General features: G+C 51.2%; 1 protein-coding gene across 5 annotated transcripts in view; it reads left to right on the top strand.

Annotated features, from left to right (window-relative positions):
- CRTAC1 (cartilage acidic protein 1) overlaps window positions 1-12825 on the top strand; it is a 151668-nt gene extending 138843 nt beyond the window's left edge. For 2 of the 5 annotated variants that reach the window (XM_052660770.1, XM_052660769.1), the window contains exons 12-15: window positions 7769-7914; window positions 9228-9270; window positions 11666-11809; window positions 12261-12405. In XM_052660770.1, coding sequence (XP_052516730.1) covers window positions 7769-7914; window positions 9228-9270; window positions 11666-11809; window positions 12261-12379 — 452 coding nt within the window. In that variant the 3' untranslated portion in view covers window positions 12380-12405. Of the gene's footprint in view, window positions 1-7768; window positions 7915-9227; window positions 9271-11665; window positions 11810-12260; window positions 12406-12469; window positions 12603-12622 lie in introns of those variants that run through there. The other 3 variants (XM_052660771.1, XM_052660772.1, XM_052660773.1) reach the window with 3 other exon arrangements.
- The last annotated feature ends 14549 nt before the right edge of the window (window positions 12826-27374 follow it).

Raw genomic sequence — 27374 nt, 5'->3', positions numbered from 1 at the left:
TGGTATCACAGGGGCCCAAAGCCTCCATGACACTTCCCAACTGTCTGCCTCCGCAGCCCGGGGTTATGGAGGCTGCTCCTGCTCGGGACTCCCTGACAGCCCAGACTGCCAGTCCTCACTCTTCTGCATCACCATGGGGTTTGTTCTGGGTCTGAACTCTGGTTCAGACTGCTCCACAGGCCCCCTGCAGCCTCCCCGCCGATGGATCCACTCCCAGAGAGGCGGAGAGGGAAGACTACACTTGGAGACCGGCCCCAGCGGGTCAGCCATGGGCCTGGCAGTGAGACTCCCTAAGGCCGCTCAGCAGGCAGCAGGGCCAACAGCTGGGGACACAGCGAGGGGCCGGAGGCCCCACCCCTGCAGCTTCGAGACCCCCACATCCAGAAGGATCTTCATGGATCCAGTGCAGTGCAGGCCTTCCTGACTGGTGGAGGGGCCAGCAGTGGGGCAGAGGCGAGGGAACCAGTGGGAAAGCCAGATGGGAAGGGAAGATTGCGGAAAGAGAGGAGTGAGGAGACAGAAACGGGGTGCGGGAGAGACCAAGAGATGTGGCCAAGAGACAGGTGAAACAAGGAAACGCTGCCTGCCCTCCAGGCTCGCAGTCCCGTGAGAGAGGCCGATGGACACAGGCGCTCTGGTCGCAAGCAGTTTTGGGTGCTCCGTCACACTGGCCCAGAGGCTGTGAGAGGACTGAGACGGGAGAAACCCACTCTGCTCTGAGCAAGGAAGTGGGCCTCGAACTAGGTCTAGAACAATGGTAGGAATTTGTAAGGCGTGGATGGGGGCCAAAGCGGGGCATCCAGGGGCTGGCCTGGCTTGAACAAAGGCCAAAGGTGAGAGTGTTCATGACGTCCACAGGACGGGAAGGGTCTGGTGGGAGCGGAGTCTGAAAAGGGAGGCCAGGGCCAACGTGTCAGGAGCTCCCAGAGCCCCGCAGAGAGGGTGGGCAGAATGGAGGGGGTCGCAGAGTGGGGACAGCCACAGCCACGCTCAGCTTTCAGTGGGAGGGGCGTTGCTGGGGAGGGAGGACCAGGAGGAGCCCAGGAGCCTCTCCAGGGGCACCAGACTGGCACCTAGAGCCCTGCAGGGAGAGCAGCATTTGCAATTTTTTTAGAAAGGCTTAGTTGTTTTTTTTTTTTCCTGACTGTAAGAATAATGCATATTGATTACAGGAAAATTAGAAAATATAACACCATTAAAAAAAAGTAAGTAAAAATAACCTACAATCTCACCACTACATGTGGAATATTAAGCAAAAAGGAAAGATTCTCTCCTCCCCCAGGGTTATGTGACCCATTTAGCTGCTGCTTACTGAGCACCTACTATGTGCCAAACACTAACTGAAGGAAGATCCTTGCTATGGGTGACCTTACCTTCCAGTGGAAGGAGGAGTCACATATGATACCTAGTAAACATAACAACTAGGTAAATGTATGAAAGGTTAGAAAACATTAAGTGCTACAAAAAAAGGAAATGCAGAATAGGGTAAAGGCATTAGGAATGCAGAAGGGAACAGGCAGGGAGCCATTTCAGTAGGTAGTCTGGGGCAGCCTCTTCCCAATTCCACACTTTTTGATAAGATTTTATTGCATGTAAAATACACAGGAGCACATTTATAAATAAATATGCCTCGGAAGCTTTTTTAACGGAAATTATCATACTCTCGCTATTATTCCCAAACTTGCTTTTTTCCCCTCTCTCCTAACAGTATATCCTGGACATTCTTCCAAGCCTGAGCATTCTCCTTTGTTTTCCTTCAGTGCTGCACAGCATTTTGTTGTGTGGCTGCATTCATAATTTATTTAGCAAGTCCCCTGCTGACGGACAGTAGGGCGATTTCCGGTCCGAAGTAGTTTGTTTTGTGGTATTTGCAGTGAGCAGGGGCAGGTCCAGAACAGGAATGCAGAAAGGGCTGTCCTGATGTCAGTAGGACTAGGAAGAAGATGTGGGGCCCCCCCGAGGCTGTGCAGGAGGACAGAGGGCTGCAGGAAGCCCCCTCCACCACCCATAATGCTCCTGCTCATCCCCTCTGACCCCGTTCCTTCCTGCCTCCAAAACCACCCCTACCTCCTGATTTTGCAGCAAAGTGTGGTGATCAGCTTGTCCATGGACACGTGTGGGTGCACACATGTGCCCCTCAGCAGCCAGCCCCCTCCCTGGGGCACTTTTCTCCCCGACATTCCTGGCTAGCTCCTCTCAGCTCCTGGGCCACTGGCTGGGGAGCCAGTGTTTTCCCATGCTGTGGGCCTTTGCTTGGTCAGCACTGAGCTGTGCTTAGAGGACTCAGCTTCTCAGACCCTCACGTGCGTGCCTAAGGGTCCGGACTGCATCACATCACACAGTAAAACTCAGGGACCTTGCTGCGTTTCATGCTTCAAGGGGCAGGGGGCTCTCAGCGGGCCACTCTGTTGTGCAGAGCGCTCTTAGCTTCATCCTGTAAAAACCATCCCACGCACCCCTGCTCAGGGAGCCCCTTGGCCTCCTTCCACCATGTCCTGCCCTTCCCCTGCTCCTCCCAGTGCAGACGGCCAGCCAACCTCATAAACAAGCATTTCTGCTCACAGCCCCTGTTGAGTGCCCTGCTGGACTCGGGTTGCTCTGAACCCCAACATCTCAACCCCTGCTTACCCATCCCATGTAGCCCACACCCACTCCGTGTAGCCCACACCCAGGCTCTCTGGTTCTGAGCTAGCAGAGAGCTAAGGCAGCTCTACCAAAGCCAATACATGAAAACAAAAGCAAGTAATCTCCTTTCTCCACCAGCCTCCCACTTGGGCTCGCCCCCGGGCCAACCCACCCCAGGCTTTGATGGCACCCCCATCCCCTACACACACACCCCTCCTTCCTTCGGCTGATTGTTCGCAAGTGACTCAGAGCTGCCTTCCAGCCGGCTGGTGCTCTTTTAGGAAAGGAAAATTCAGTGGCCCACATAAAAATTGCTTTAATAAAGTGCAAAAATATTCCACCAACTGTATTCCCACCATCTGTTTTGCTTGTGATTCTTCTGAAAAGCGCAATTCTCTGTGCCTCTTTAGCCTTTGTCCTTTAAAAGCTGCAGGAGGCGACTCCCTACTGCTCCCAATGGGGTCTCCTCTGCTCCCAGACACAGGCCTGGCAGTCTGGCCAACTCAAAGGCTGCCCTTGTGCAGTGTCTGGTGGCCGGGCCCCCTGGCTTGTGCAGCTGCGGGAAGACTTGAAATTTCTGGGGCAAAGGGAACGGCCCAGCCTGGGGGCAGGAGCCTGGGTTCCAGTCCGAACTCAAACACCTGCAGTTCCCTGCACTTTGCCAAGCCTGTGTCTACATCGGGGGAGTGGGTATAAATTCTCCCTCGTGGAGTAGTTGAGAAGCTTCAATCAGTCACACCTTCGAGAGTTCCCAGTCCCTCCCCATCTCCTCTCCCACCCACCCCACTTAACGCACAAGCTCACACCCTGGTTCGCCCCCTTTGACCTGCTTCTTGATCTTCAACACGCATGTCCTTTTCGCATCTCTATACCTTTGCCTGGGCTCTGCCCTCTGCCTGGAACGCCCTTCCCTTCCCTTCTGTGCCTCCCAAGCTCCTATTCCTCCTGTGTCCTCCAGCAAAATGACTGTCAACCCCGCCTCGCTCGCCAAGTGGCACCGGCACTGTATGTGCACTTTCCCAGTTTATTTGAACAGGACCACTGTGTCCATTGCCCCCGCAGGGCTCAGCTCCTCCAGGATGGGTCCTAGGTCTGTCTGCTTCCTGCTGAATCCCAGCTCCCTGCATGATGCTTGGTCCGTGGTGGTTTGGTCATGGGGGTGGGGTGGGCAATAGAACAAGGGGTAAGCAGTGTGGGCTTCAGGATCAGACATTCCCTCTCTGGGTAGCTGTGAGCAATTCCCTTCACCTCTCTGAGTCTCATCCCCTTCGACTGTAAGACGGAAATTATTAAACTGGTATTTTCTCAGGGGGCTGCCATGAGGATCCAGTGCCCTGACACTGAGAATCTCTGTGGGAAGTTTGGAGGGCATACTCTGTAGTATTACTGGCAACAAGGGGAAGCCCTTTGGGAACTGCAGGGTGCCCCCCATGTCTAAGAGATGATGGGGATGCTGAGGGTCAAAATTGGCTGGGGCAACACTCCCATCCAAGGAAAGACTGTCCTTCCTGGATAGGCTAGAGCTCCCATCTTGCAGATGAGGAAACTGAGGCCCCCAAATAATCAGTAACAAAGGAAGGAGTCCTACTGAGAGGTGCCCTCCCTATGGCTGACTTCTATCCTAGTCTGCCGATCCCTGGGTCTGGAGGAAGAGAGGAAGCAGGATTCAGATGCAGGATGTAAATTTGTGATTGTCTATGAATATTCGGCAGCTCTTGAGTTATTTGCGGCACTTCTGTCAGGCTGGAAAATGTATTTGTGTAGCTGCTCTGTTGGCTTAGGAGAGAAACATTTGTTCTTTGTCTCCTTTTTTTCTTTTTAATAGAAAAATGTTTACTTTTTACATCTGCCACTTAGTTTGGGCGCTGAACACCCTAAACATGCCAAATCTCTTGAACCTCAAGAGACTACTTCCAAACAGAAAAACAGTGGGCAATTCACACCCCCAATCCTATTTTCACCCCCTTCCCCAAAATAAATTGTGGTAGGAGGGAACAGGGAAGGAAGGGGTTATGAGAAATGTTTTCTGGCTTAATAGAGCCAATCCCAGAACCAGTAAACCCCAGCCTGGAAGGGGAGAATCTCCATGGGGAGAGAAGCTGCATCCTGTCTGGGGGGTCTCTGGGTCATGTGGGGGTCTCTGTTCGGGGGACCTCTCTCTGGTGCTGCTGCCCCATTGCAGGCACAGGGGCAGGGGCTGCTTACCTTTGACACTTCTGGAGGGTGGTGGCTGGTCCCTACCCTTATTAATTCATGATGATCAGAGGAGAGACTTCTCTGGAGGCCTTGGGCTGGAGGGAGCAGAAAAGAAGCAAGCCCAGGGAGGCTCAGAAAGTGGACAGTGTGGCTCTCAAGATGCACCTTTCTCTGGAAGCTCCAGACTGACGCACAGGAACTTGGGGAGAAAGCTGCAGTGGGCTCCTTCCACACCGTGCTGCCTTAGCTCCGACCCCAGGGGAACCTCATAGAGATAGCGGTAGACTGCAGTACCGAAATCTGTACACTGATTCCCCCAAAGTCTAGGCATGCAGCTTCTCTCCCCACGGAGACTCTCCCCTTCCAGGCTCATGGCTTACTGGTTCCGAGGTCGGCTCTATTAAGCCAGAAAACATTTTTCATAACCCCCTTCTCCCCCTGCTCCCTTTTGTAAAATACAGGAACCCCGTTCATACACAAAAATGTTTCACAGACCACCCTCCGCCCCCACTGCAGCAATCATTGTCAAAATCCATTGGTGGACAGTAATGAACAAAAGCTGATATAAATTCCACAGCACTTTTCAGTTTCACTTGCTTTGTGACAGTCTCTACACATTGAAGAGAAAGGAGCACGCACGTGTGGGTGACTTTTTTCTCAGGCCTCGATTGATACTTGGGGGAGTGTGCAAATTTGTGGAGCCCTGAGCACCAAGCCCATGTCTAGTCAGCCCTGGTGGGGGGCAACGAGGGGGCTGCAGCATCCCTCCCACCTGTACTGAGCGCTGCCCTCTTTCCCAGTGACCGACTGGAGAAAGGCTTCTCCCAGCAGGTGAGGCCCAGCTCCCGCTCTTCTCCACCCCAATCCATCACCATTAGCCTGACCTTGTCTCAGTGACAGGCCTGTTGCTTTAAGCAGGAAGCCGGGGCCGGCTGTGACGATGCCTAAACACCTGATAAATCTTTCCAACCTGGTTTCTGCCAGTGATGTAACACGTTGCTTTAAGGATGTGTGCAGATGGATTCACAATGAATATTCCCTGAGTTTCACCACCATTATTTTCTGTAAACATTTCAGCTTGGTTGTTGTTGTTCAGTTGCTAAGCTGTGTCCGATTCTTTGTGACCCGATGGACTGCAGCACAAGAAGGCTCCCCTGTCCTTCACTATCTTCTAGAGTTGGCTCAAATTCATGTCCATTGAATCAATGCTATCTATCCATCTCATCCTCTGCCCCCCTCTTCTCCTCCTGCCTTCAATCTTTCCCAGCATCAGAGTCTTTTCTCAATGAGTTGGCTCTTCATATCAGGTGGCCAAAGGATTGGAGCTTTAGCTTCAGCATCAGTCCTTCCAATGAATATTCAGGACTGATTTCCTTTAGGAGTGACTGGTTTGATCTCCTTGCAGTCCAAGGGACTCTCAAGAGTCTTCTCCAACACCACAATTTGAAAGCATCAATTCTTCAGTGCTCAGCATTCTTTATGGTCCGGCTGTCACATCCAGACATGACTACTGGAAAAAACATAGCTTTTACCACGTAGACCTTTGTCTGCAGAGTGCTGTCTCTGCTTTTTAATACACTTTCTAGGTTTGTCATAGCTTTTTTTCCAAGGAGCAAGTGTCTTTTAATTTCATGGCTGCAGTCACTGTCCGCAGTGACTTTGGAGTCCAAAAAGAGAAAATCTGTCACTGCTTCCACTTTTTCCCCTGCTATTTGCCATGAAGTGATTGGTCTGGATGCCATGACCTTAGTTTTCTGAATGTTGGGTTATAAGCCAGCTTTTTCACTCTCCTCTTTTACCCTCATCAAGAGACTCTTAAGTTCCTCTTCACTTTCTGCCATTAGAGTGACATCATCTGCATATTTGAGATTATTGATATTTCTCCCGGCAATCTTGATTCCAGCTTGCGATTCATCCAGCCCAGCATTTCATATGAGGTACTCTGCATATAAGTTAGATAAGTAGGGTGACAATATACAGCATTGTGATACTCCTTTCCCAATTTTTAACCAGTCAGCTCTTCCATGTCCAGTTCTCACTGTTGCTTCTCAGATTGGTCTTTCTCCGGTACCCTTTGTCACCTCAGCTTCTATATGGAGCTCAACTCAAATACGTTATCCCCAAGAACCTGTCCCTCATCACCTTGACTAGAAAAGGCCCCCAGTAACTCTTACTTCCTCTTTATCTCATCACCCTATTTTTGTTCTCCTCACAGAGCTTGTCAATATCTGGCATTGTTTATTGGCTCATCTGTATGCCTGTCTATCCCCACTAGAGTGGAAGCTCCCTGAAAACAGGGACTTTCCCAGTGACAGCCCCTTGCAGAGTTTAACTATCAGTATAGATACAAATCAGTGGAATACACCCAATATTAAAAAGCAAATCAGCTGTAAAGCTGATCGTTGTCCCCAGATCTCCCAGATGCCCCACCCCCACTCTTTCTTTCCCAACATGCTAGGTAAATGGTACAGCCAAGATTTGAACCCAGGACTCCAAAGTCCACCCGTTTACCACCGGGTTTAACCCTCTTCCCCAAAACAGCCTCCTGCCCATTGGCCTAGCCACTAGAATGTGAGTTCTGGAACGCTGTCTGGTATGGTAGCCGCTAGGTTAGTGGTTAAATGATTCTATTTTAAATAGAATTTAAAGTCCAGTCCCTTATCGCGCCAGTGCCACACCAGAGCTCAGCATACACCTATGGCTAGCCGCGGCCGCAGCTGACAGATAGGTAGAAAGCATCACCGTTCCCGCGCAAGTTCTCTTGGACGGTGTTGTCCTAAAGGAGCGGGATCTTGTCGGCCTTGTTCACTATTTCCCCAGCACTTAGAGCAGTATTCAGTTCATGGTTTTTATCAGGTGAACGAATGAATGATGACACCCTTGAAGAGAATCCCTCCCCAGCCCCTACTCTGCTCTGCAGCTGACCATTTCACCTTTCTTCCCACAGGGAAGGATGAAGCCAGCAGCGTGGAGGTGACATGGCCAGATGGCAAGATGGCCAGCAGAAACGTGGCCAGCTCGGAGATGAACTCGGTGCTGGAGATTCCCTATCCCCGGGATGATGACAGACCTCAGGACCCAGGCAGCCTGGAGGTGAGGAGAGGCGTCTGGACCTTAGAGCCAAACAAGCAGGCCCCTCCCACAACCCTGCGGGCTGAAGCTGGATTCCCAGGAATTGCAGACTTTGTTTCTAGAAAGATGGGAATCTTCTTAGCAAAGGGCAGGCTTTGTAGTGACCCCTCCATTTGTAGTTTCCATACCACTATCACACCCACAGCTCTTCTGCTCCTCAAAGAAATCCTAGTGTGTTGGAAGTACAAGCATTTTTATCACCCATTTTACAGAGAAGGTAAACTGAGACCAAGAAAGAGAACCCACCAGAACTGCTCAGCCATTTGTGAGCAGAGTTAAGGACTGGCCTCAGGTCTCCTGCTTCACCTGTGATTCTTTCCAAGGCTCTGACACAGCCTCCTGTTGTCTCTGCAGACTCCTAGGAAGAGCTTTGGGCCCCTGTCCAGAGAGGATCACACCATTGCAAATAATAGGAGCCACTTAAACTCACATAGACAAGGGGACTTACAGGGAGGTTCCAGAGAAGCTCACAAAATGCAAGGGACACCCGGGATGAGCTAGAGCCGTGGCGGTTTGGTGGCCCCAGGAGCTCCTGGACCTCTGCTTTTAGTGCACTGGCTCTGGGGGGGACCATTACCCTTCCCCAGTAATCCTCACTAGCACCCCATCATTCACCAGTTCCAACAGTTGACATTTTCTGTCTTGTGTAAAATGTTCTGAGTCCCACCCACCACCCCGAGCCACCAGGCTGCTGAGACCTCCACAGAGACCTAGCAAAGCCCCCACAGCCTGGAGTGACCAGACTCCCCAATCTCTGTCTCTGCCTCACTTAGATCAAATTCCAGCTGCGAAACCTTTGAGTCACTCCTCCAGATGGGATATCCACCTCTTGTCCAGCCAGCCCTGCCCCAAGGTGGGGTGATGGCCTGGCTCACAGGCATCCCACCCCGGGAGTGGGGAAGGTTCTCAGAGAAGTGGCTGTGAGGAGTGAGCTTGTCCAGCCCTCTTTACACTTTGCCTTCCTGAGACCCAGCTTGTCTCAGGTGATGCCACAGGAGGGACAGACTCTGTTGGGGGTCACGAGGCAGGCCTGTGGATCCCACGAGAGGGGAATGAGCAGGAGTTTGTACAGGCTCTGTTCTTGGTCTTCCCCCTGAGTCTCCTCTGATCAGTGCAAAGGAATCCTGGCAGGAGGGGCTCTCCCTGATTCAGAGATGTGAGCAGTCCTTTACTGTGGGGTCAGGGTGCCAGCTGCTCTGTGGCTGTGACTGGGAGGGGACCTAAGATGGGATCTTCTCAACTCACTAGTGTCTCTGCTTCTGCCCACCTTGCAGTGCGGCCAAGGATTCTCCCAGCAGGAAAGTGGCCATTGTGCGGGTGAGTTGCCTGCGGGTACCAGAGGACACAGCAAGGCTGGAATCTCACTGGGGAGTGTCAGCCTGGGCCCTGGAAAACTCAGGTTGCAGACAAGGGGCGGTGGGAGCGGTGAGAAGGGGAATGTGTTGTTTGTCCCTGGGGCTCCAGATGTCAAGACAACCGCCAGATGACTCGGCAAGGTGGGAATGATGGTAGCAACCTGCAGGCTGGATCACTACATCTCTGGGAATTGGCAGCACTTCCCTGCAGTGAATACAGAGAGAACAATCACCGGGAGGAGAAAACTGCCTAGACAGGCCTCCCTAGAGGGAGGCCTCGCTCCTGGAAGCCATGGTGGGTGGGCATGCACCCTCCATCCAGCACAGCGGCCAGCAAAGGGGCTGGCAGGCAAGAGTGGGCATGGCTAGCCAGGGGGCACTGGAGCAAACCAGGCTGTGGCATGTGGTCAGAGCTCAGAAGGGAGATTGCTGCCTTTTGCAGTACTGGGGGGCAGGTAACTGCAGCACAGCCAGGCTCTGTGAGGCAGCTCTGCGAGGATCCAGGGACCTCCTAAAACCTCTCAAAGGCCTGGAACGGGCAAGATAGCCTAGAGGCTCAGCACCGAGACTTTCAACCCCATGTCTTCCATCCTAAGGACCAGCTGTGAGGGGTCTGGCCAAGGACTCCACCTGCCCTTAAATGCTCAGGCGGCATTCTTTCCAAGTCCCCTCTGCAGCCGCTCATCAGCCCCAGGTGAATGGTTTGCTATTGAGATACCAGAGTGAATGAGACAATCCCTGCCCTCTTGGAGCTTACAGCCAGTGGGAGGGGTGCACAGAGAAACAGATTGACCACACAACCTGGGCAGGGCTTGTGGGGAGGGGGTGCTATGGGAGCACAAAGGTGGGGTGCCAAACCAGTCTAGTGAGGGTCCGAGAAAGTGCCCCAGAGATAGTTTAGGTCTGAGCTGAGACCTGAGGGGTGGTGAGGAGTTCACCAGACAGTAGGGGGAGTGTTCCCATGGAGGGCGCTGCCTGGGCAAAGGACCACAGGTGGGAAGTGGAGAGGATGGCTGGAAGGGTGGCTTGAGGAAGAAATCAGTTCCCTCCGTTCCTCATGTCCCTGCCATGGCCACTCTAAACAGATGATGCACATACAGAAATTCTAGCATCTTCCCCATGTGCTGGGAAGATCCCATGACCTCCACAGTGCAGCCGCCTCTTCATTTCATCACCCAGTAGACATTTGGATGCCTCCTGCACAGCACCCTACGTGGGGAGCTGGGGGTGCAGGTCAGGCACCTGCCCTGGAAGAGTGTTCATTCTAGTCGGGCAGACTACCACAAGAGCTGGATGAGATGAATTAAGAACCCCTTAACCAAGGTGCTCTCTGGAGACTCTTCTAGAAGACATGGGCAGGGAGAGGACCTCTGAGCTGAGACCTGAAGGACAGGAAGGGTCCAGCCATAGAAAGAGTGGAGGGAGGAGCTTGCCCACCAGAGGGGAGAGCAGGAGCAAAGACCATGTGGCAGGAGAAAGGCTTATTGTGTCAAATGGACAAGAAGGAGGCCGGAGTGCTGGGAGAGGATGAACGAGCCGGATGCCACCTCAGGGAGGATCTGGAGTCCCCAGAAGGGAGTCTGGACTTTGTTCTCAGGGCCCTTTGCAGTTCAGCAAGAGCATGCATGGTATGGTTCATATTTTCAGCTATCACCTGGCTACTGAATTGCAGATAGGATTGGAGGAAGCAGGGAAGCCAGGAGGCCTGGGGAGTGGGTGGGGGTGTGGTGGTGGGGAGGGGGAAGGGGAGAATGCAGCAGCAGAAATCCAAGCAAGAGCTGCTGGTGGCTGGGGGCAGGCTGGTGGCAGAGGAATGAGAGGAAGGTCAGACCAGAGAGGTACGATGGGGCAGAATTGATAGGATCTGTTTTAAATCGCCTGCAAATAAAGGAAACTGGAAGAATCAGGAATCTCTCCGATGTCTGCTTAAGCAGCCGAGAGGCTGATGGTGGCCTTGATTGAGCTGGGGAGGATGGGAACAGGGGGCAAAAGAGGCTTGAAGGCTGGGGGATCTAGAGTTCCATTTCAACCTAGTAAGTCTGAGATGCATGGTAGACATTCGTGAGTCTGGAGCCCCAAGGAGAGGTCATGGCTCAAGATAGGAGGCCTGGAATCATCCATATGTGAAGGGACCACCTACAGAAACTGTGGGAGATAGAAAAGAAGACCCAGGACAACATGAGTGCCCTCAAGGTGTAAAGGTCGAGTATAGGAAGAGCCAGCCAAGAAGACTGAGCAAGTTGAGGCCCAGGGAGAAGAAGGGACATGCCCAAGGTCATGGCGGGAGTGGGGAAGCAGAGCCTGAGCAAGGACCCATTGCCCCCAACCCCCAGTGAGCGGCTCCCCTTGCCTTTCAGACACCAATGAATGCATCCAGTTCCCATTCGTGTGTCCTCGAGACAAGCCTGTGTGTGTCAACACGTACGGAAGCTACAGGTGCCGGACCAACAAGAGATGCAATCGGGGCTATGAACCCAACGAGGACGGCACAGCCTGTGTGGGTGAGTGGGGCCCTGGCCACCATCCCATAGCAAAGGGAATTTGCCATCCACTGGGGAGCTCTGGGAGGCCCCAAATTGAGGTTCTCAGCCCCTGCCTTCTCCTGGCTGGAGGACATCTCCCTAGACCTTTGTGGGGTCTCCAAGGAAGACCATGACAGGCTTGGAGAAGCCCCACCACTATGCCATCAAGGGAAGGGCCCCTGAGGTGCTGTGTCCTAGCCAGAAGCCATTGCTCTTCCTGTTGCTCCCTTTCCTGAAACTAATGTTCCTACCTTAGGGTCAGCCCATGTTTTCTTACCTGGGATATAGACTAGCTCCTGCTCACCTTTGTCTGAATTTCTGAACTGGTATTTGTCTTCTTCTTCCCAAATGCTTTCCCCCACCCCAACCCCACCCCCATTCCCCTTCTCTTTTCCCCATTTTCTGTCTCCCTACTCCATCCTTTTTGCAGCTCAAGTGGCCTTTTTAGGTGGGTATCCTTCTGCCGCCTTTAGAATCTCTGAGCCTCTCTCTTGGGCCTCATCTCTTTCTCTAGGCCTTGGACTTTTCCTTCAGTTATATGCACTTTAAATTCCATCAATAAAGAAAAAAAAAAACAAAAACTAACAACCTTTGTGGAAAACTAAATCTCTCCCGCTGCCTGTCTTTCTCCACGCCCAGTAGGTTCTGCTGCGTGCTCCTTCTGAATGGACAGCGGGGGTAGCCATCTTTGAGAAGGGAAGTTTGGGGGATACTGATATTTGTGTCACCTTTAGTTGTTTGTAAAGTCTTTCTTTGCGTGTCTTCTGAGAACATGTTTTTTACCCCATCCAGCCTCCCTCACTCCTTCAGAAGAATCAAGATAGTCCTGTCTTTTCTGTATCCTCCAGTGTCATGAGCGGCTTATTTTGCCCTTAACAAAGATGGCTTCCAGGCGGTTGCTTGCTCAGTTGATGTGACAGTGTGTCCCGTGCCTGCTGGTTTGGCCTGTGCTGTTTCTGCTCTGCGGGCCCTGCGGGCCTGTGGTAGAGAAAGCCATATTGGGGTTGGTGGTGATGGTGGGGGGGTGGGGAAAGGATGGCCATTTGGGACTCTTGATAAAAAGTTAAAGTTGGAACTTGCTAAGTCTTCCAGTCTCTTTCTGAAAAAATTATACCAATAAACTCTCTGCTGGATATTAGTGTCTAACTGGTGAAAAAAAAAAAAAAGTGTCTGAGGCAAGCAGAGCTGGTTGGAATGCTGAATTAGCAGCAGCCCTTCCATCACGTAGCCCTTGGAAAGCAATTCATGATACAGAGAAAGTGTCTGCCTCAGGCATGAGCAATGGTTAGGTTTGCGCACCAGTGTTCACTGGGGGACACTGGGGTTTGGACCAGGTGAGGCATGTGGAATGAGCAAGGGACAGACATGGAGGGAATGCTCTGGGGCAGTCACTTCTGCTGTCTAGGCCTCAGTATCCCTTATCTAAACGGCAGCAGAGTTGGGCTGGTGTATCCCTAAGGGCCTTTTCCTTTCTAAGACCCCTGAAAATGTGTCTGGACATAGGCATGCCTAGTGTCGAATGTGAACGTGAAGTCACTCAGTCGTGTCCGACTCTTTGCGAACCCAGGGACTGTAGCCTACCAGGCTCCTCTGTCCATGGGATTTCCCAGGCAATAGTACTGGAGTGAATTGCCATTTCCTTTTCCAGGGGATCTTCCCAACCCAGGGATCGAACCCGGGTCTCCCGCATCGTAGAAGGACACTTTACCGTCTGAGCCACCATTACCCTAATTTCTAGAAAGAACCTTGCGGTTTGGTCTCTCCTGCAATATGCTTGGAAACCTGGAAGTTCCTGAAAGCCTCACTTTTAGTAATGACGTAACACCTTAGAATACTTTCATGACCAGGTTCAGTAGTGCAGGAGCCTTATAAATCACAGATCTATTCCTTATGTGATTGGGAAAAAAGGCACACCCCAAGATATAATCAAATCACTCTTAAGAAAGCCACCAATCCTTTAAAAAATATATTTAACAAAAAAACTACCATATTCTGATATAATAATAATATGCCCCATAAATCAGAAAATATTAATTCCTCATTGCTAGTGTTGTTTTTACACTTGGAACAGGAGCTAAAATGAAAAGTTTTAAAATAAAAACAGCTACAATCTCACAGAAAAGCATACACCCACTTAAAAATCGTTCCACTTCTGGGAAGCCCTCTCCTGTGTGTCGACACAGAATTAAAGATCTGAACGGGCCCTAGAAATGAGACTCAGGGAGATGAAAAGATCAGCCCAAGGTCATGAGCCAGCTGGTCCCCAAGCCAGGGTTGGAGCCCTCTGCCACCACCCTATCTTGCTGAGGGGGTAACAGACAGCGCCATAACCACTCAGACGATTCCCTCGTCATTCTGGAAGACGCTGCCTTTTTAGAGAACAAGTGGATCTATGATAGTGAGATAAGTAAAACCCAAAACCCACAGAGACTATGGTTCCAAATGCAATGGTAAATAACAAGATAATGGTGCTCATTGACTTCCTGCACACAGCACGAGAAATAAGGGCTAAGACAGCTAGTGTGACAACCTGACAAGGACATCAGGAGGGCTGCGGTGACGGCAGACTTCAGAGCATGACTTATAAGTAATATCCATGAATTCCTGCACACTGGGTTTCGGATAACCGGGTGTATTTGTGTGGTTTTCACCCTACTAGATGGGTGGGGCCAGATGAGTTACAAAGAGGAGTTCAAAATCTCTCCAGCTCTTAAGAGCACAACTGTAATATCGTGACTCCAGGGTATTAGATTCATAGCCTGAATTAGATTCGTTCTTCTGTTCATTCAGTCTTTCAACACATATTGGTTGAACAGCTGTTATGTGCCAGGTACTGCGCTAGGCTCTGGGAGTGCAGTGGTAACCAAAGGTGACATGTTTGCTGTCCCCATGTTGCCTTCCAGCAGCCAGATGGAGGAGCCCAGTACACAGGATGGCAATGGGACTCAGACTCAGAGGGGCTTTCTAAAAAGTCTAACTAAATTCTTGGATCACTGTACCAGAAAGGTAACTCTCTGCATTCACTCCTGTCTTTATTGAACAATCATTTATTGAAGGAGAAGGAAATGGCAAACAACTCCATATCCTTGCTGGAAAATCCCATGGACCGAGGAGCGTGGTGGGCTGCAGTCCATGGGGTCACAAAGAGTTGGACACAACTGAGTGACTAACAAAATCATTTATTGAAAACCTGTGTGACAAGTGCTAGGTCCCTCCCATGAGTACTGTGACAAGGTCCCTCCTCTGAGGGTGTCAGGTTCCCTGCCCCCAAGATGCTTGGGTTAGAAGAAACAGGACGCGAAAAGATACAGAGGACAGGCAGGTACTGAACCAACTCAGCCTCACCTGCCTCCAAATAACAACATCCCTGCAGTGGGCCAGGAGGGCGCCTTCCAAGCCCAGGGCCTCAGTGTAGGACTTTTCTGATCTGTGCTGAACCGGTCAGGCTCAGAGTCCCTCTTCCTTCTAATTCCTCTTGCTCTATGGCCCTTGGGCACCCGACTGTGGCCCACCAGGCTCCTTTGTCCATGGGATTCTCCAGGCAAGAATACTGGAGTGGGTAGCGATTCCTTCCGCAGGGGATCTTCCCGACCCAGGGATCAAACCCACATCTCCTGCTTTGCAGGCAGATTCTTTACCATCTGAGCCAGCAGGGAGGCCCTTTGCCTTCTGAGCATGAACAATTCAGTCTCTCTCTCTCTCTTTTTTTTTTTTTTGATAATAGCCCCACCCAGGCTCCTGACATTTTTGTTGGCTTCTCCTGGGACTGAGTTTATAACAAAAATAGCAGATGCCTTCAGGGGCTGACAAATAATGGCAGGGGCTAGAAAGGATTATGCAAATAGAGAGCTGAAGCACGGAAGGGGCTCATCCAGCAGAGCAGGAAGAGGGGCCAGCTCAGCCAGAACGTCCCATTTTTCAAGAAAAACCAAATAATGATAGTAATACCATTTTCACTCTGCCCAAGGATGTTCCTCTTCCCAGGAAGAATCTCTCTTAGTCGCTCAGTCGTGTCCAGCTCTTTGCAACCCGTTGGACTGTGGCCCATCAGGCTCCTCTGTCCATGGGATTTCCCAGGCAAGAATACTGGAGTGGGTTGCCATTTCCTTCTCCAGGAGATCTTCCCCATCTAGGGATTGAACCCCCATCTCTTGTGTCTCCTGCATTGCAAGCAGATTCTTTACCTGCTGAGCCATCAGGGAAGCTGATCTTTCCAGGAACGTACCACCTAAAATGACGATACTAGCCTCATTTAGTGAGTGCTTGGCATTTCTGGGTCAGATCTGAACTCTTTATAAGAATCAACTTGTGGAATCTGCACACAGTCCCCAGAGGAAGGTGCTGTAGTCGTCCCAGTCTTACAGAGATGCTGAGTGCTGTGTCCAAGGCCACTCAGTCGGGGTGGGCAGAGGCAGGACTACATCAGGGTGGTAGGGCCTCAGCTGGAACTCTTCTTCTCCATTTGAGCTGGCCAACTGGTTACTAAAAAGCACAATCTCTCCTGCTGCCCAGGGTCAAGGGAGGGTTTGGAAAGAAGGTTTGGAAAGTATTCCCTAGGGGTGGCCCAAGATCTGAGACAGTGTCCTTACAGTCTCGTTCAACCTGCAAGAAGAGATGGCATTCCCTGTGTGGAGTCCCCTCGCCAGGCACACAGTCAGCCACGTGGCCTCTTCAAGCATCTGCTCAGCCACCAGCCCTGCTCTGGGGAGGTGCCATTCTGAGGGCCAGGAGTTTGATTATGTGCCACTCTGGCTGCTATGGCCCCCTCCCAGGGTCTGGGCATCGCACCTTGACCAGCACTGGACAGCAGCTTTAGCAGGGGTTCCACTCCCACCTGCAAACAGGGCCCTTGGTCATCATTCCAGAGTCACATGAGACAGGAGGACAAGCGCTTCTGTTTCTCGGAGAGCCAGCTGGTTTTTTCCAGCAGATTCCCAAATGACACCCCCACCCAGACTCTCAGCCCTTGAGGCAAGCCGCGTTCCTTCTTTTCCCTCCCTCCCCAGGGTCAGCCATAGTCTCACTCCTTCAGTGTGGACCAGACCCCCGCCGCATCCTGTCAGGAGCTGATGTTGCGTCTCCTTAGCAACGAGCACATCCTAGAAGGAGGAGGGATGAGGGTGAGAGAACAGGGGCTGGTTAACTCCATAGGTAATGTCAACCCCTCCTTCAGCACTTGTCCTCTGAAGAAACCGCTGTTGAACAGCAGACTGGTCAAAGGGTAGACCATCAGAGAACAATAGAAGCAAGAAGAAATAACCGTCCTCGGGGAAGAGAGCTAACATTTACAGAATGCTTGCTCTGTGCTGAGAACTGTACACCTGCGTCTCCATTCATCCCCACACCCATCCTATGGGATAGATGCTATTATTCTATTTTACGACCAAAGGAACTAAGGATCAGAAACAAGATATCCAAGGTCATATGGCTAGTCAAGTAACTGACACCTGGGCAAATTACTTAACCAGTTGTCACTCAGCATATACTGATCGGACACCTACTATCTGCCAGGTAGTGGTTCTAGTGGCTTGGGACGTACATCAGTAAACATCACCGGGCAAGATTCCTGAACACCCTGCTGACACACTGCAGGCACTAAACAGCATAATAAGGTATATAATGTGTTAGAAGTTAGGGGAACAAGGAGGCAGCATTAAGGCAAGTTGGGAGTGCTGAGATAGGCAGGCTGCCATTCTAAATACGGTGGGTCAGTTGGGCCTCACTGAGAAAAAGGCATTTGAAGTCGGTGAACTGTTTTTGACCCTAAGCTCTCTCATCTGTAAAATGGGGATAATGCATGCCACACAAAGTTATTACGTTAAACAAGAGCTTATAAAATATTTGACATAGGGCTTGGCACCTGTTAATAGTAAGCCCCCAGTAAATTAGAAGTGTTATCAATATTACTAAGTAACAAGGCTCAGGATACAGCCTGGATCTATTCAACACCAAATCTCACATGGCTCCTGGCATAGCCTGCCTTGGCCCAGGTCACTGGGAGCCTTCAGTATGGGAGATTTGAAGGACATCTCCCCCAGGGAGCTGACAGCTTAGCAGGGAAGAGATCTCAAGGACCAAAAATGGCCGTGAGGGAGCAAGCAGAGCAAACCTTCCTGGGGCCTGGGCTGTGCTGAGAAGTTCAACTTCGTTCTCACAGTGCCATTCCCCAAGAGAATGGTCATAACTATGGTAAACTAAGCAGTGTCCAACTCTGCGACCCCGTGGAGTGTAGACCACCAGGCTCCTCTGTTCATGGGATTCTCCAGGGAAAAATACTGAAGCAGGTTGCCATTTCCTCCCCCAGGGGATCTTCCTGACCCAGGAATCATTTCCTGCATCTCCTGCATTGCAGGCAGATTCTTTACCACTGAGCCACCTGGGAAGGTTGTGATGTTCAGATGTGGAAATGGAGGCCCAAAAAGGAGCAGTGACTTTCCCGAGGACCACAGCCTAGCCAGGAATCTGACTCCTGCCTGGGGCTCCTCTGCCTCTCTCTGCCTCCTTCTCCAGAAAACACGAACTATTTCAGAAACAAAATTGTATCAAGCATTTTCAGAAATATGGGTGCCAGCGCTTGTCTTTCCTATGATGCTGACACAGAATCAGAGTTGGGGGAAGCGCCCACCAAGTGAACCCAGGCACTGTGATTGGGCGGTGGAACACAGCTGGGATGCAGGAACTGAGGGATTAGGTGCCGAGTCCTGCTCAGCTGAGACAAGAGAAGCTGGAGACAGCATCAGGAGCATAAGAGATGGGGAGGGGTCAGAAGTCCTGCCAGCAGGTCTGCCCAGAATCTCATGACCCCTGCCTGCCTGCCTTCTAGAAGGGGCGCAGAATAATTCCTGTAAAGGTAGCTCATTATCCTTCTTCCTGGCCAGACCCAGAGCAGCCATGAAGGATCTCTCCCCCAGAATCATTCAGCGCATCCCCTCAAAAGATCCAAGGGCTCACTCTCCTTTCCCAGCCCAGACCTGAGTGCCGAGCTCCCAGGGAGGGAGAAGAGCACAGCCAACATTTCCCTACTGCTCCTGGGGACAAGCAGAGGGACACACTGAGGCTGAAGGCAGGAAGGCGAATCCCGCACATACCTCCTCTGCCTATCCATTCCCCGGGCTCAAGAGGTGCAGGCCTTGAAGGCAGACGCAGGGAGGATGGAGGGAGAAGGAAGCTGGGATGTCTCAAAGCCTCACCCAAAGTGGAAGGTGTCCTGTTTGCAAAGGCCACATTCTTTCCTACCGAGCTCATTCCAAACTCCTGCAGCCCTCCGTCCCTCCCTCCTTCTTTTCATCGATGCTTTTTTTAACACATAATTTTTAAAAATGTATTATGGAAGTATAGCTGATTTGGGCTTCCCTGGTGGCTCAGACAGTAAAGAATCTGCCTGGGTTCGATTCCTGGGTTGGGAAGATCTCCTGGAGGAGAGCATAGCAATCCTCTCCAGTATTCTTGCCTGGAGAATCCCCATGGACAGAGGAGCCTGGCAGGCTACAGTTTGTGGGGTCGCAAAGAATTGGACATGACTGAGCAACTAAGCACAGCACACAGCCCATAGCTGATTTACAGCGTTTCAGGCGTACAGCAAATTGATTCCATTATGCATGTATTTCAGATTCTTTTCAATTATTGGTTATTACAAGATATTGAATATAGTTCCTTGTCTGAGCCCACTTTTTTAAAATTTCTTTTTAAATTTACTTAAATTGACGGATAATTGTTTTACAATATTGCATTGGTTTCTGCCATTACATCAAAATGAATCAGTCATAGGTACATATATGTCCCCTCCCTCTTGAACCTCCTTCCCGCCTCCCACCCCTTCCCACCCCTCTAGGTTGTCACAGAGCCCCGATTTGAGTTCCCTGAGTCATACAGCAAATTCCCACTGGCTATCTGTTTTACGAACGGTAGTGTATATGTTTCAATGCTTCTATCTCCATTCGTCCCACTCTCCCCTTTCTGGGTCCATAAGTCTGTTCTCTATGTCTGCATCTCCACTGCTGCCCTGCAAGTTCATCAGTACCATCTTTCCAGATTCCATTGCTATTGCTAAGTCACTTCAGTCGTGTCCAACTCCGTGCGACCCTATAAACAGCAACCTACCAGGCTCCCCCATCCCTGGGATTCTCCAGGCAAGAACACTGGAGTGGGTTACCATCTCCTTCTCCAATGCATGAAAGCAAAAGGTGAAAGTGAAGTCACTCAGTCATGTCCGACTTAGCGACCCCATGGACTGCAACCTACCAGGCTCCTCCATCCATGGGATTTTCTAGGCAAGAGTACTGGAGTGGGGTGCCATTGCTTTCTCTACTAGATTCCATATATATCCCTTAATATACAGTATTTGTTTTTCTCTTACTGACTTACTTCACTCATCCTTAAAATTCTCTCTTCACCCTGAGACTCTGGGATCAGATGAACTCCGGCTTGAATCTGAAACTCAGTTTCTTCATCTGCTGAAAATGGAGATATAATAACCTCATAAAGCTTTTGTGAGGCTTCATCAAGATGGAGCATGTAAGGCACACATGGCCCAGACTGATAAAATGCGGATATTATTATGAAATCTGTTCCAGGTCCTTTAACCTCCTGCCTTCACTCCTAGCAGTGCCTGATTTTACAACAATCCATAAGTCATTAACTGGGATGATGTTAGACCTATAAGACTCCTTCCCAACGAGACACAATCATCACTCATAGTTACAAATGCAGAGTTCATCTGGGGACTGGGTTACACAGCATCTTTCCTTCGAAGAGCTCTTGTCCTGTGTTTAGGTCTGCACTGGGGAGCACAGGGCCGATCAGTACCCATCCATTCCACCTGCCTCCCCACAGTCTGCGAGCATCCATCTCGAGCCAGACAGCCCTCTCCCTCACCTGTGATCCATCAGTCATGTCTCTGTACATAACTTCTCTGTATCCTTCCACTTACCCATCCATCTATCCATCTACCCATGCTATTTCACCATCTAGGGCCCCAGGGCCAGACTTTCCAGGCAGAGCGGTCAGCCCCACAAGGATTTGCCCACCTCAAAATAACAGAGCAGGAGTGCTGGGTAGGGGCTGAGTGGGGTAGGGATGTATACTTCCTCCCCTTCCCCTTTCTCTCCCCCTTCCCTCCCCCCTCCCCTCTCCTCCCCTCCCCCCACGTGGAGATCACGAGCAGAGCCATAAGATCACAGCCAGGGCAACATTACTGAAAGCTGCCCAGTGCAGGGGATGGCCTAGGGTCACCCTTTAACCGAGTGACCCCATACCTGCCTTTGTCTACATTGGCCTAAGCTGCTTCTCAGTGGCGTGTTGCCCCAGGAGCCCGAGGATTTCACATCTTCATATTCTTGTGTTTTCCTGCAGCCCGTGATGGGCAGCGTTTCTCATTCACCTTTCAAGGGTGAGGCACTGCACCAGGCTCTTGGGGTCGGGGGAGAAAGTGGTGGAAATGAGTAAGACAGGATTCCCACCTACCAAGAGTTGGCTGAGGAGCTGGGGCAGGAGGAAGGCCATCACCACACACACAAGGTCTTGTAAGCTGTGTATAGCATTTCCCCTCCGGGGCCTCGCTCGGCGCGGCTCTCAGGTGGTAGCCGGTCTCCAATCACTTTTCCATTACAAAGATCAATAACTTGAATTACTCCAAAATAACTAACCCCTTCGCGCCCCTGCAAATCTAATTTTTCTGTCTGCATGTGCCCACATGCTGCTCTCTGAGTCTGGAATCTGTCTTCATGAGTCAATCCAGGCAGAACGAAGCCTTTCGCCTGACTGTGACACACTGTGTCAGGAGAGCCGGATTTAGGGTCGGAGACTCAGGTTCAAGCCTTCACTTTGACACTAACTGTGGGTGCTGGTGAAGCTACTTAACCATCTAATTTCCTCATCTATAAAATGAGAATTCAAATATAACCACCCACCAAGAGTGTTAGAGAGCAAAATGGAATAATAATGTGTAGGAGTTCCTGGCATACACTAGGAAATCAATGAACCCTTGCCTTTTGTTTGTTCTATGCAAGAATCTGAAACCTGGCTGTAAATCTACATCATGAGGCCACGGTGTATTGAGATCCTAGTGCAACTTCAACAATAACAATATCTTACATTGGAGAAACAGATTATCATTTACCAAAATTCCTTCTCACAATGCTCACAGTTCACAAAGGACAAGAGAGACTGGGTGTGGTGAAGTGCTTGACTGGAGTGTGCCGAACGCTGCGGCCCTCTGATTCCCTCTGAATACTTCCACCCCCTCAATCATCCCCATGGTAACCACGAGTCCCCATGCAGCTCAGGGACACTAAGTCCTGCTGTCCAGCAGCTGCTGAAATGACAGGTCTCTTAGGGAAGAGCTGTGAACACAGCACAGTCTGGCCTCAGCGCCGCCAGGAGAAGAAATCCTCCCAAAGTCGCCTGAGAAGGGTCCCGTGGAAACTTGGAAGGCTGAACTCTGAAAGGAGGGAAGTGAAGTGAAGTGAAAAGTCGCTCAGTTGTGTCTGATTCTTTGCCACCCCATGACTATACAGTCCATGGACTTCTCCAGGCCAGAATACTGGAGTGGGCAGACTATCCCTTCTCCAGCAGATCTTTCCAACCCAGGAATCGAACCGGGAATCGAATCTTTACCAACTGAGCTATCAGGGAAAGGACACCTATTTCATGCCAGGCACATCCATGGCCAGTTTCTCGCTGGCTCCTCAAAACCAGGTGTTCTTAGCATTTGTGGGATGCCTGCTGCTGCTACTAAGTCGCTTCAGTCATGTCTGACTCTGTGCGACCCCATAGACGGCAGCCCACCAGGCTCCCCTGTCCCTGGGATTCTCCAGGCAAGAACACTGGAGTTGGTTGCCATTTCCTTCTCCAATGCATGAAAGTGAAAAGTGTAAGTGAAGCCACTCAGTCATGTCCGACTCTTAGCAACCCCATGGACTGCAGCCTACCAGGCTCCTCCGTCCATGGGATTTTCCAGGCAAGAGTACTGGAGTGGGGTGCCATTGCCTTCTCCTGAGGGATGGTTACATACCCACTTTGAGAATTTGCTAAAATCTGTGGGCTCTCTTCCCCAGTTAAAGTTACATCATTCTGCACACAGGGACAGGGGATCAAGCTTAAGAGCTCCTGGCATAAACCTAAGCTGTTTTAAGATTTTCTTAGGTACCAAAGACTTTCTCTTTTAAAGGCCCCACACCTCATTGTATCAAACATTTTCATGTACATCCACAACCCACACTAAATCACACACACACACACACACACACACACACACACACACATGAGTTGAGTTAAATTGCAGTTGACTGACATAGTGTTACGTTTTGTAGCTATGTAATAAAACATTGATTTCAGTTTTGTGCTTTCTTTTCCTATTTTGGAGCCAATGAACTTCCTTTATAAATTTCATTCAACTAGTTCATTTGTTGTTTAGCAGCTAAGTCATATCCAACCCTTTGCATCCCCATGGACAGCAGCATGCCAGGCTTCCCTGTCCATCACCATAGAAAATACGCAGATCGTAAGTATACAGTTCGTTGAACTCTCAAAGTGAGCACAACTGTGTAACTGCTGGAGAAAGCTCATCAGGATTCCCCAGAAGCCCCCCTTCCACTCACTGCCCCCCACCCCAGAGCAGCCTCTCTGCTGACTGCTAACACCATAGGCCAGTTTTGCCTGTATTAGGATGTGTTATAGGTACAATCATAGAGTTCCTACTCATTGCGTCTGGCTGCGTTCATGGAACCAACAAACTTTTCATTCAGGTCTCAGATATTTTCAGAGGCTTGCGAGAAGTTCCTACATTCTAAGTACCATCCAGGGATCCTCAACCTTTACACTAGAAACTCCAGGGGAACTTTTAAAACCCCTGATGCCCAGGCTGCACCCCAGAACAATGAAATCAGAATCCCGGAGCATACAACCGAGCATCAGCAGTTTTTCTTGCTTCCCAGGTGATTTCAATTACAGTCAAGGGTAAGCAGCACTGGTCTAGGCAATCCTGTAAAATATTAGTATTCTGATTTTACAACTGGGGAAACTGAGGCTTTGGGGGTCTCCCCCAGAGGGAACTGTTAGGAAGCCAGAGCTCTGATTTAGGTCTAACTTGGGGTAGTCTGTGTATTGCATTCCTCCATGGTGAGCAATAAAGCCACAACCAGGTGTGGGTGCCTCCTGCCAGACGCCTCCTCACTATAAGTCCTTCCAGATCTGGGAGGTGTGGTTTCCCAGGCTGCCGGACCCCCAGGAGAAAGGCAGGACCCCAGGGGCTGGCCATAGGGAGAGTTACCACCAACTGGACTCCACCTTTGCCCTGCACCTCTCTGGAAGTCACAGAAAAGTTCTTGCAGGTAGGAGCAGCTGCTGGTTTGGGGGTCATGAGAAGTCTCCCAGCCACTGTGTTGCTCTGACCCAGGCGGCTCTGATCTGGGGGTGCAATGCAAGATGCCACCGCTCGGTGGCACCAGGAGCTTCTGTAAACCCTGCGGTTTTACATACCCCCTGCCTTTGGCTAAAAGAAGCCAGACAGTGGGCTTAGGAGGCAGTGGAGGGGAGCAGCAGCCCAGAGCTGCCTGGGGGTTCCCGTGTTTTCTGGTGCCAGGTGGGGCCTGTCTCTGCCTGGCAAGTGTTGCAGAGATGTGGCTACCACCGAACCCGGGAGAAAGGCCACTTCCTCCATAACTGAGGCAGCAGAGACAAGCCAGTCTGAGAAGCCACACCTCAACCGACCTCTCCCCCCAGCTACCCTCCACCAAGCTGCCCCGAGGCAGCTTCATGTGTGAGCCCGCAGGTCCATGAGAAGCCCAACCACCCACACTCCTGTGATACCCTGGGCTTGGAGGGAGCAGCCCTCCCTCTGAGCCTAGGATGGCCAAGGGGGTCTCTGAAGCTGGTATCGTCTTCCCCACAGTTTATGGAGTCAGACTCTGCATTCAAAGCCAGGCTCAGCCACATTCTAGTTGTGTGATTTGAGGCAAGTTACTTAACTTCTGTGAGCCTCAGTCGCTTTATCTGTAAAGTGGGAATAAGGTTGTTGTGAGGACTGAATGATGAATTAGGTAGAGTCTTAGCCTAGTGCCTGGCACATAGTCAGTGCTAAATAAATGTTAGCTACTATTGTTTATATTATTACCACTAATAAGTTGCAAACAGGGCAAAATGAACCTACCCACATGTTAAAGAACAGACTCCATGGTGACAACCTGCACACACCCCAGATCTGAGCAGAGGCAGCGAGTTCAGCTGCCTCTTAGGAGCAGAAAATTAAGTGGGGAAGCCACACAGGGCACTCCCCAAATCCCCACCCAGAGGTAGAACCATTGTCCCCACAATCTGGTGGGATCCTCTCTTGGCCCACAGACCTGAATGTGTGACCCCAACCACCCTGCAGCTTCAGACAACTTCCATTTGGGTGTCATCCCCACAGGGTTGGAGTGAGTACTGGGTCAGACCTCGGTTCGAAACCTGGAGCTATTCACTGTTGTCAACCAGCTGTGTGACCAGAGGCAAGTCACTTACCCTCTCTGGGCCTCCATTCTGCCTCATTCAGATGGTCTTTAAATCCCCTCCCACACCTGTGCCCTCCGGGTTTAGCAAAGTATCTGGCACACACTGAGTGCTCATTACATGTTATTTAGTTTTATAAGAGCCAAGACACACCTCTGCTAGATTCCAACACCCACGTACTTTTCTTTAGAACGGAGTGACCTGTATGATCCAATCCCTAACAGATATGAGCTCAAGACATGGGTATTTATCTAATTAATTCATGACTTGATTTTGACCTGGTTTCAGTTCAACTTGTTCCCCCCACCTAAGGATCCGAGGGCCAAATAAAAGTTCCAGATTAGAGATGAGGCGTGTCTGCCCCCCCCCACCAGACTACAAACTCAAAGAAGACATTGTCCATTCTTCCATGTCCGGGTGCTGCCTCTTCAGAAACACACTTGGCCCTGTCTCCTCAGCAGGAGGTAGGTGGGTCTAAGCATCCCCTCGCCATGATCCTGGGGCAGAGATATGGCCCCCCATTGCTGAGGGAAAGAGAAGCAGCAGAGAGCCTTGAGCTGGGCAAGTCCTTTTATTGGAAAAAGAAATAATGAAAGGTCACCGCATGGCCAGCGCCCAGCCATCCCACGGGAGATGCATCGTTCACCCCACAGGTCGGCCCCAGCCACGCGGTGGGCCAGGGTGGGCACAGGCCAGGTTCAGCGGGAAGGGGACTGTGGTGGAGATCAGTGGGCTGCAGCTCACCCAGGGAACACTTGGACCAGGACCCACTGAGGCGCAGGGTCTGGGCCGCCCTCTCCAGCTCTCTGAACCCTTCCTATATACTCCTCCTGCATCCAAAAGAAAGCTACCAGCAGTAACTGGTCTCTCATATCCCCTCTAGCACCTCCTGCTGGCCAAGACAGGCAGCCTGCTTCTCTCCATCTCCAGACACCAGGGAGGGGCTGCTGGGCCTCAGCAGTCAGGGCCTCACCGGCTGGACACCCCTCTTTCAAGAAAGAAATTTGCCTCTTCCCCTGCAGATTGGAAGCCCCTTTGACCTTCCAAGGACGTCTCACACAGCCTTGGAGACCCCCTGAGTACACAGTGCCCATGGCCCTGTTGCCTTGTTATGGGGGACCTGAAGTGGGGCACAGAAGGCCCTGGAAGGTTGGCTCCACTCTCCTAGAACCCCAGCGTTTTTGTTAGAATGTACACAGTACAGTCAGAAGGTGGGGAGAAACTTGCCAGTGGGGAAGAGACCAGGAAGAAGAGCCAAGCTGGGAGCCAAGCAAGAGACAAAGGATGTTGGGACATTTATTTACAAGAGAACAGGCTGGCCCCGCCCAGGGAAGCAGCCAGACCACGGCACACAAAGACAAGACAAGATGCAGAGAGGGGCGGACATCGGCCCAGTAGCCAAGGGCCACATACAAGTGCATTCACACACCTGTATGCACACGTGTGCAGTCACACACATGCACTCACAGTGCACTCATGCACACACCTGTCCTCACACATACCTACACACAGGTGCATTTGTGCACATGGGGCACGCACATATGTGCACATACACACGTGCCTGCATGCACACACACTCATTCTCACACACAGGCACGTTCTAATCTTGGGAAGTTGGCTCCCGTTTTGGAGGTTCAAGCCCCCCAGGGCTACATCTCTCCATGAAGCACTTCTCCGGACCCCCATACAACCTTCCAGAGCCCAGGCCTTGTGCCCCACCTCCACCAGCACCTGGCCTGCAAAGTCACAGTAGCTGGACACTTCTGAGAGAGTCCAAGATGACCTCCAGGCTCGGTGGAGGACAGGGATGCCAGGAGTCCAGAAGAGGTCAGGAGGGGGCTGACCACTCCCTTCTCCCCAGACCTGGAGTCAGTGGAGGCAGGATCACAGACGGGCAGAGGCCCTGTGGTGGCATCAGAAAGCACACACACTGGGAGACAGCCTTGGGGCGTGGGACCCTGAGGAAGGGGGTCCTGGTGGCTGTGGGATTTGGAGTGAAGTACCATGCAGGATGTGAATTCTCTATTTGACAGGCTTGGATCCTTTTCAGGGGGTGTTG

This window comes from Budorcas taxicolor, chromosome 23, assembly GCF_023091745.1.
Source record: "Budorcas taxicolor isolate Tak-1 chromosome 23, Takin1.1, whole genome shotgun sequence".
NCBI classification, from domain to species: Eukaryota; Metazoa; Chordata; class Mammalia; order Artiodactyla; family Bovidae; genus Budorcas; species Budorcas taxicolor.
This window is presented reverse-complemented; position numbering and strand designations above follow the sequence as displayed.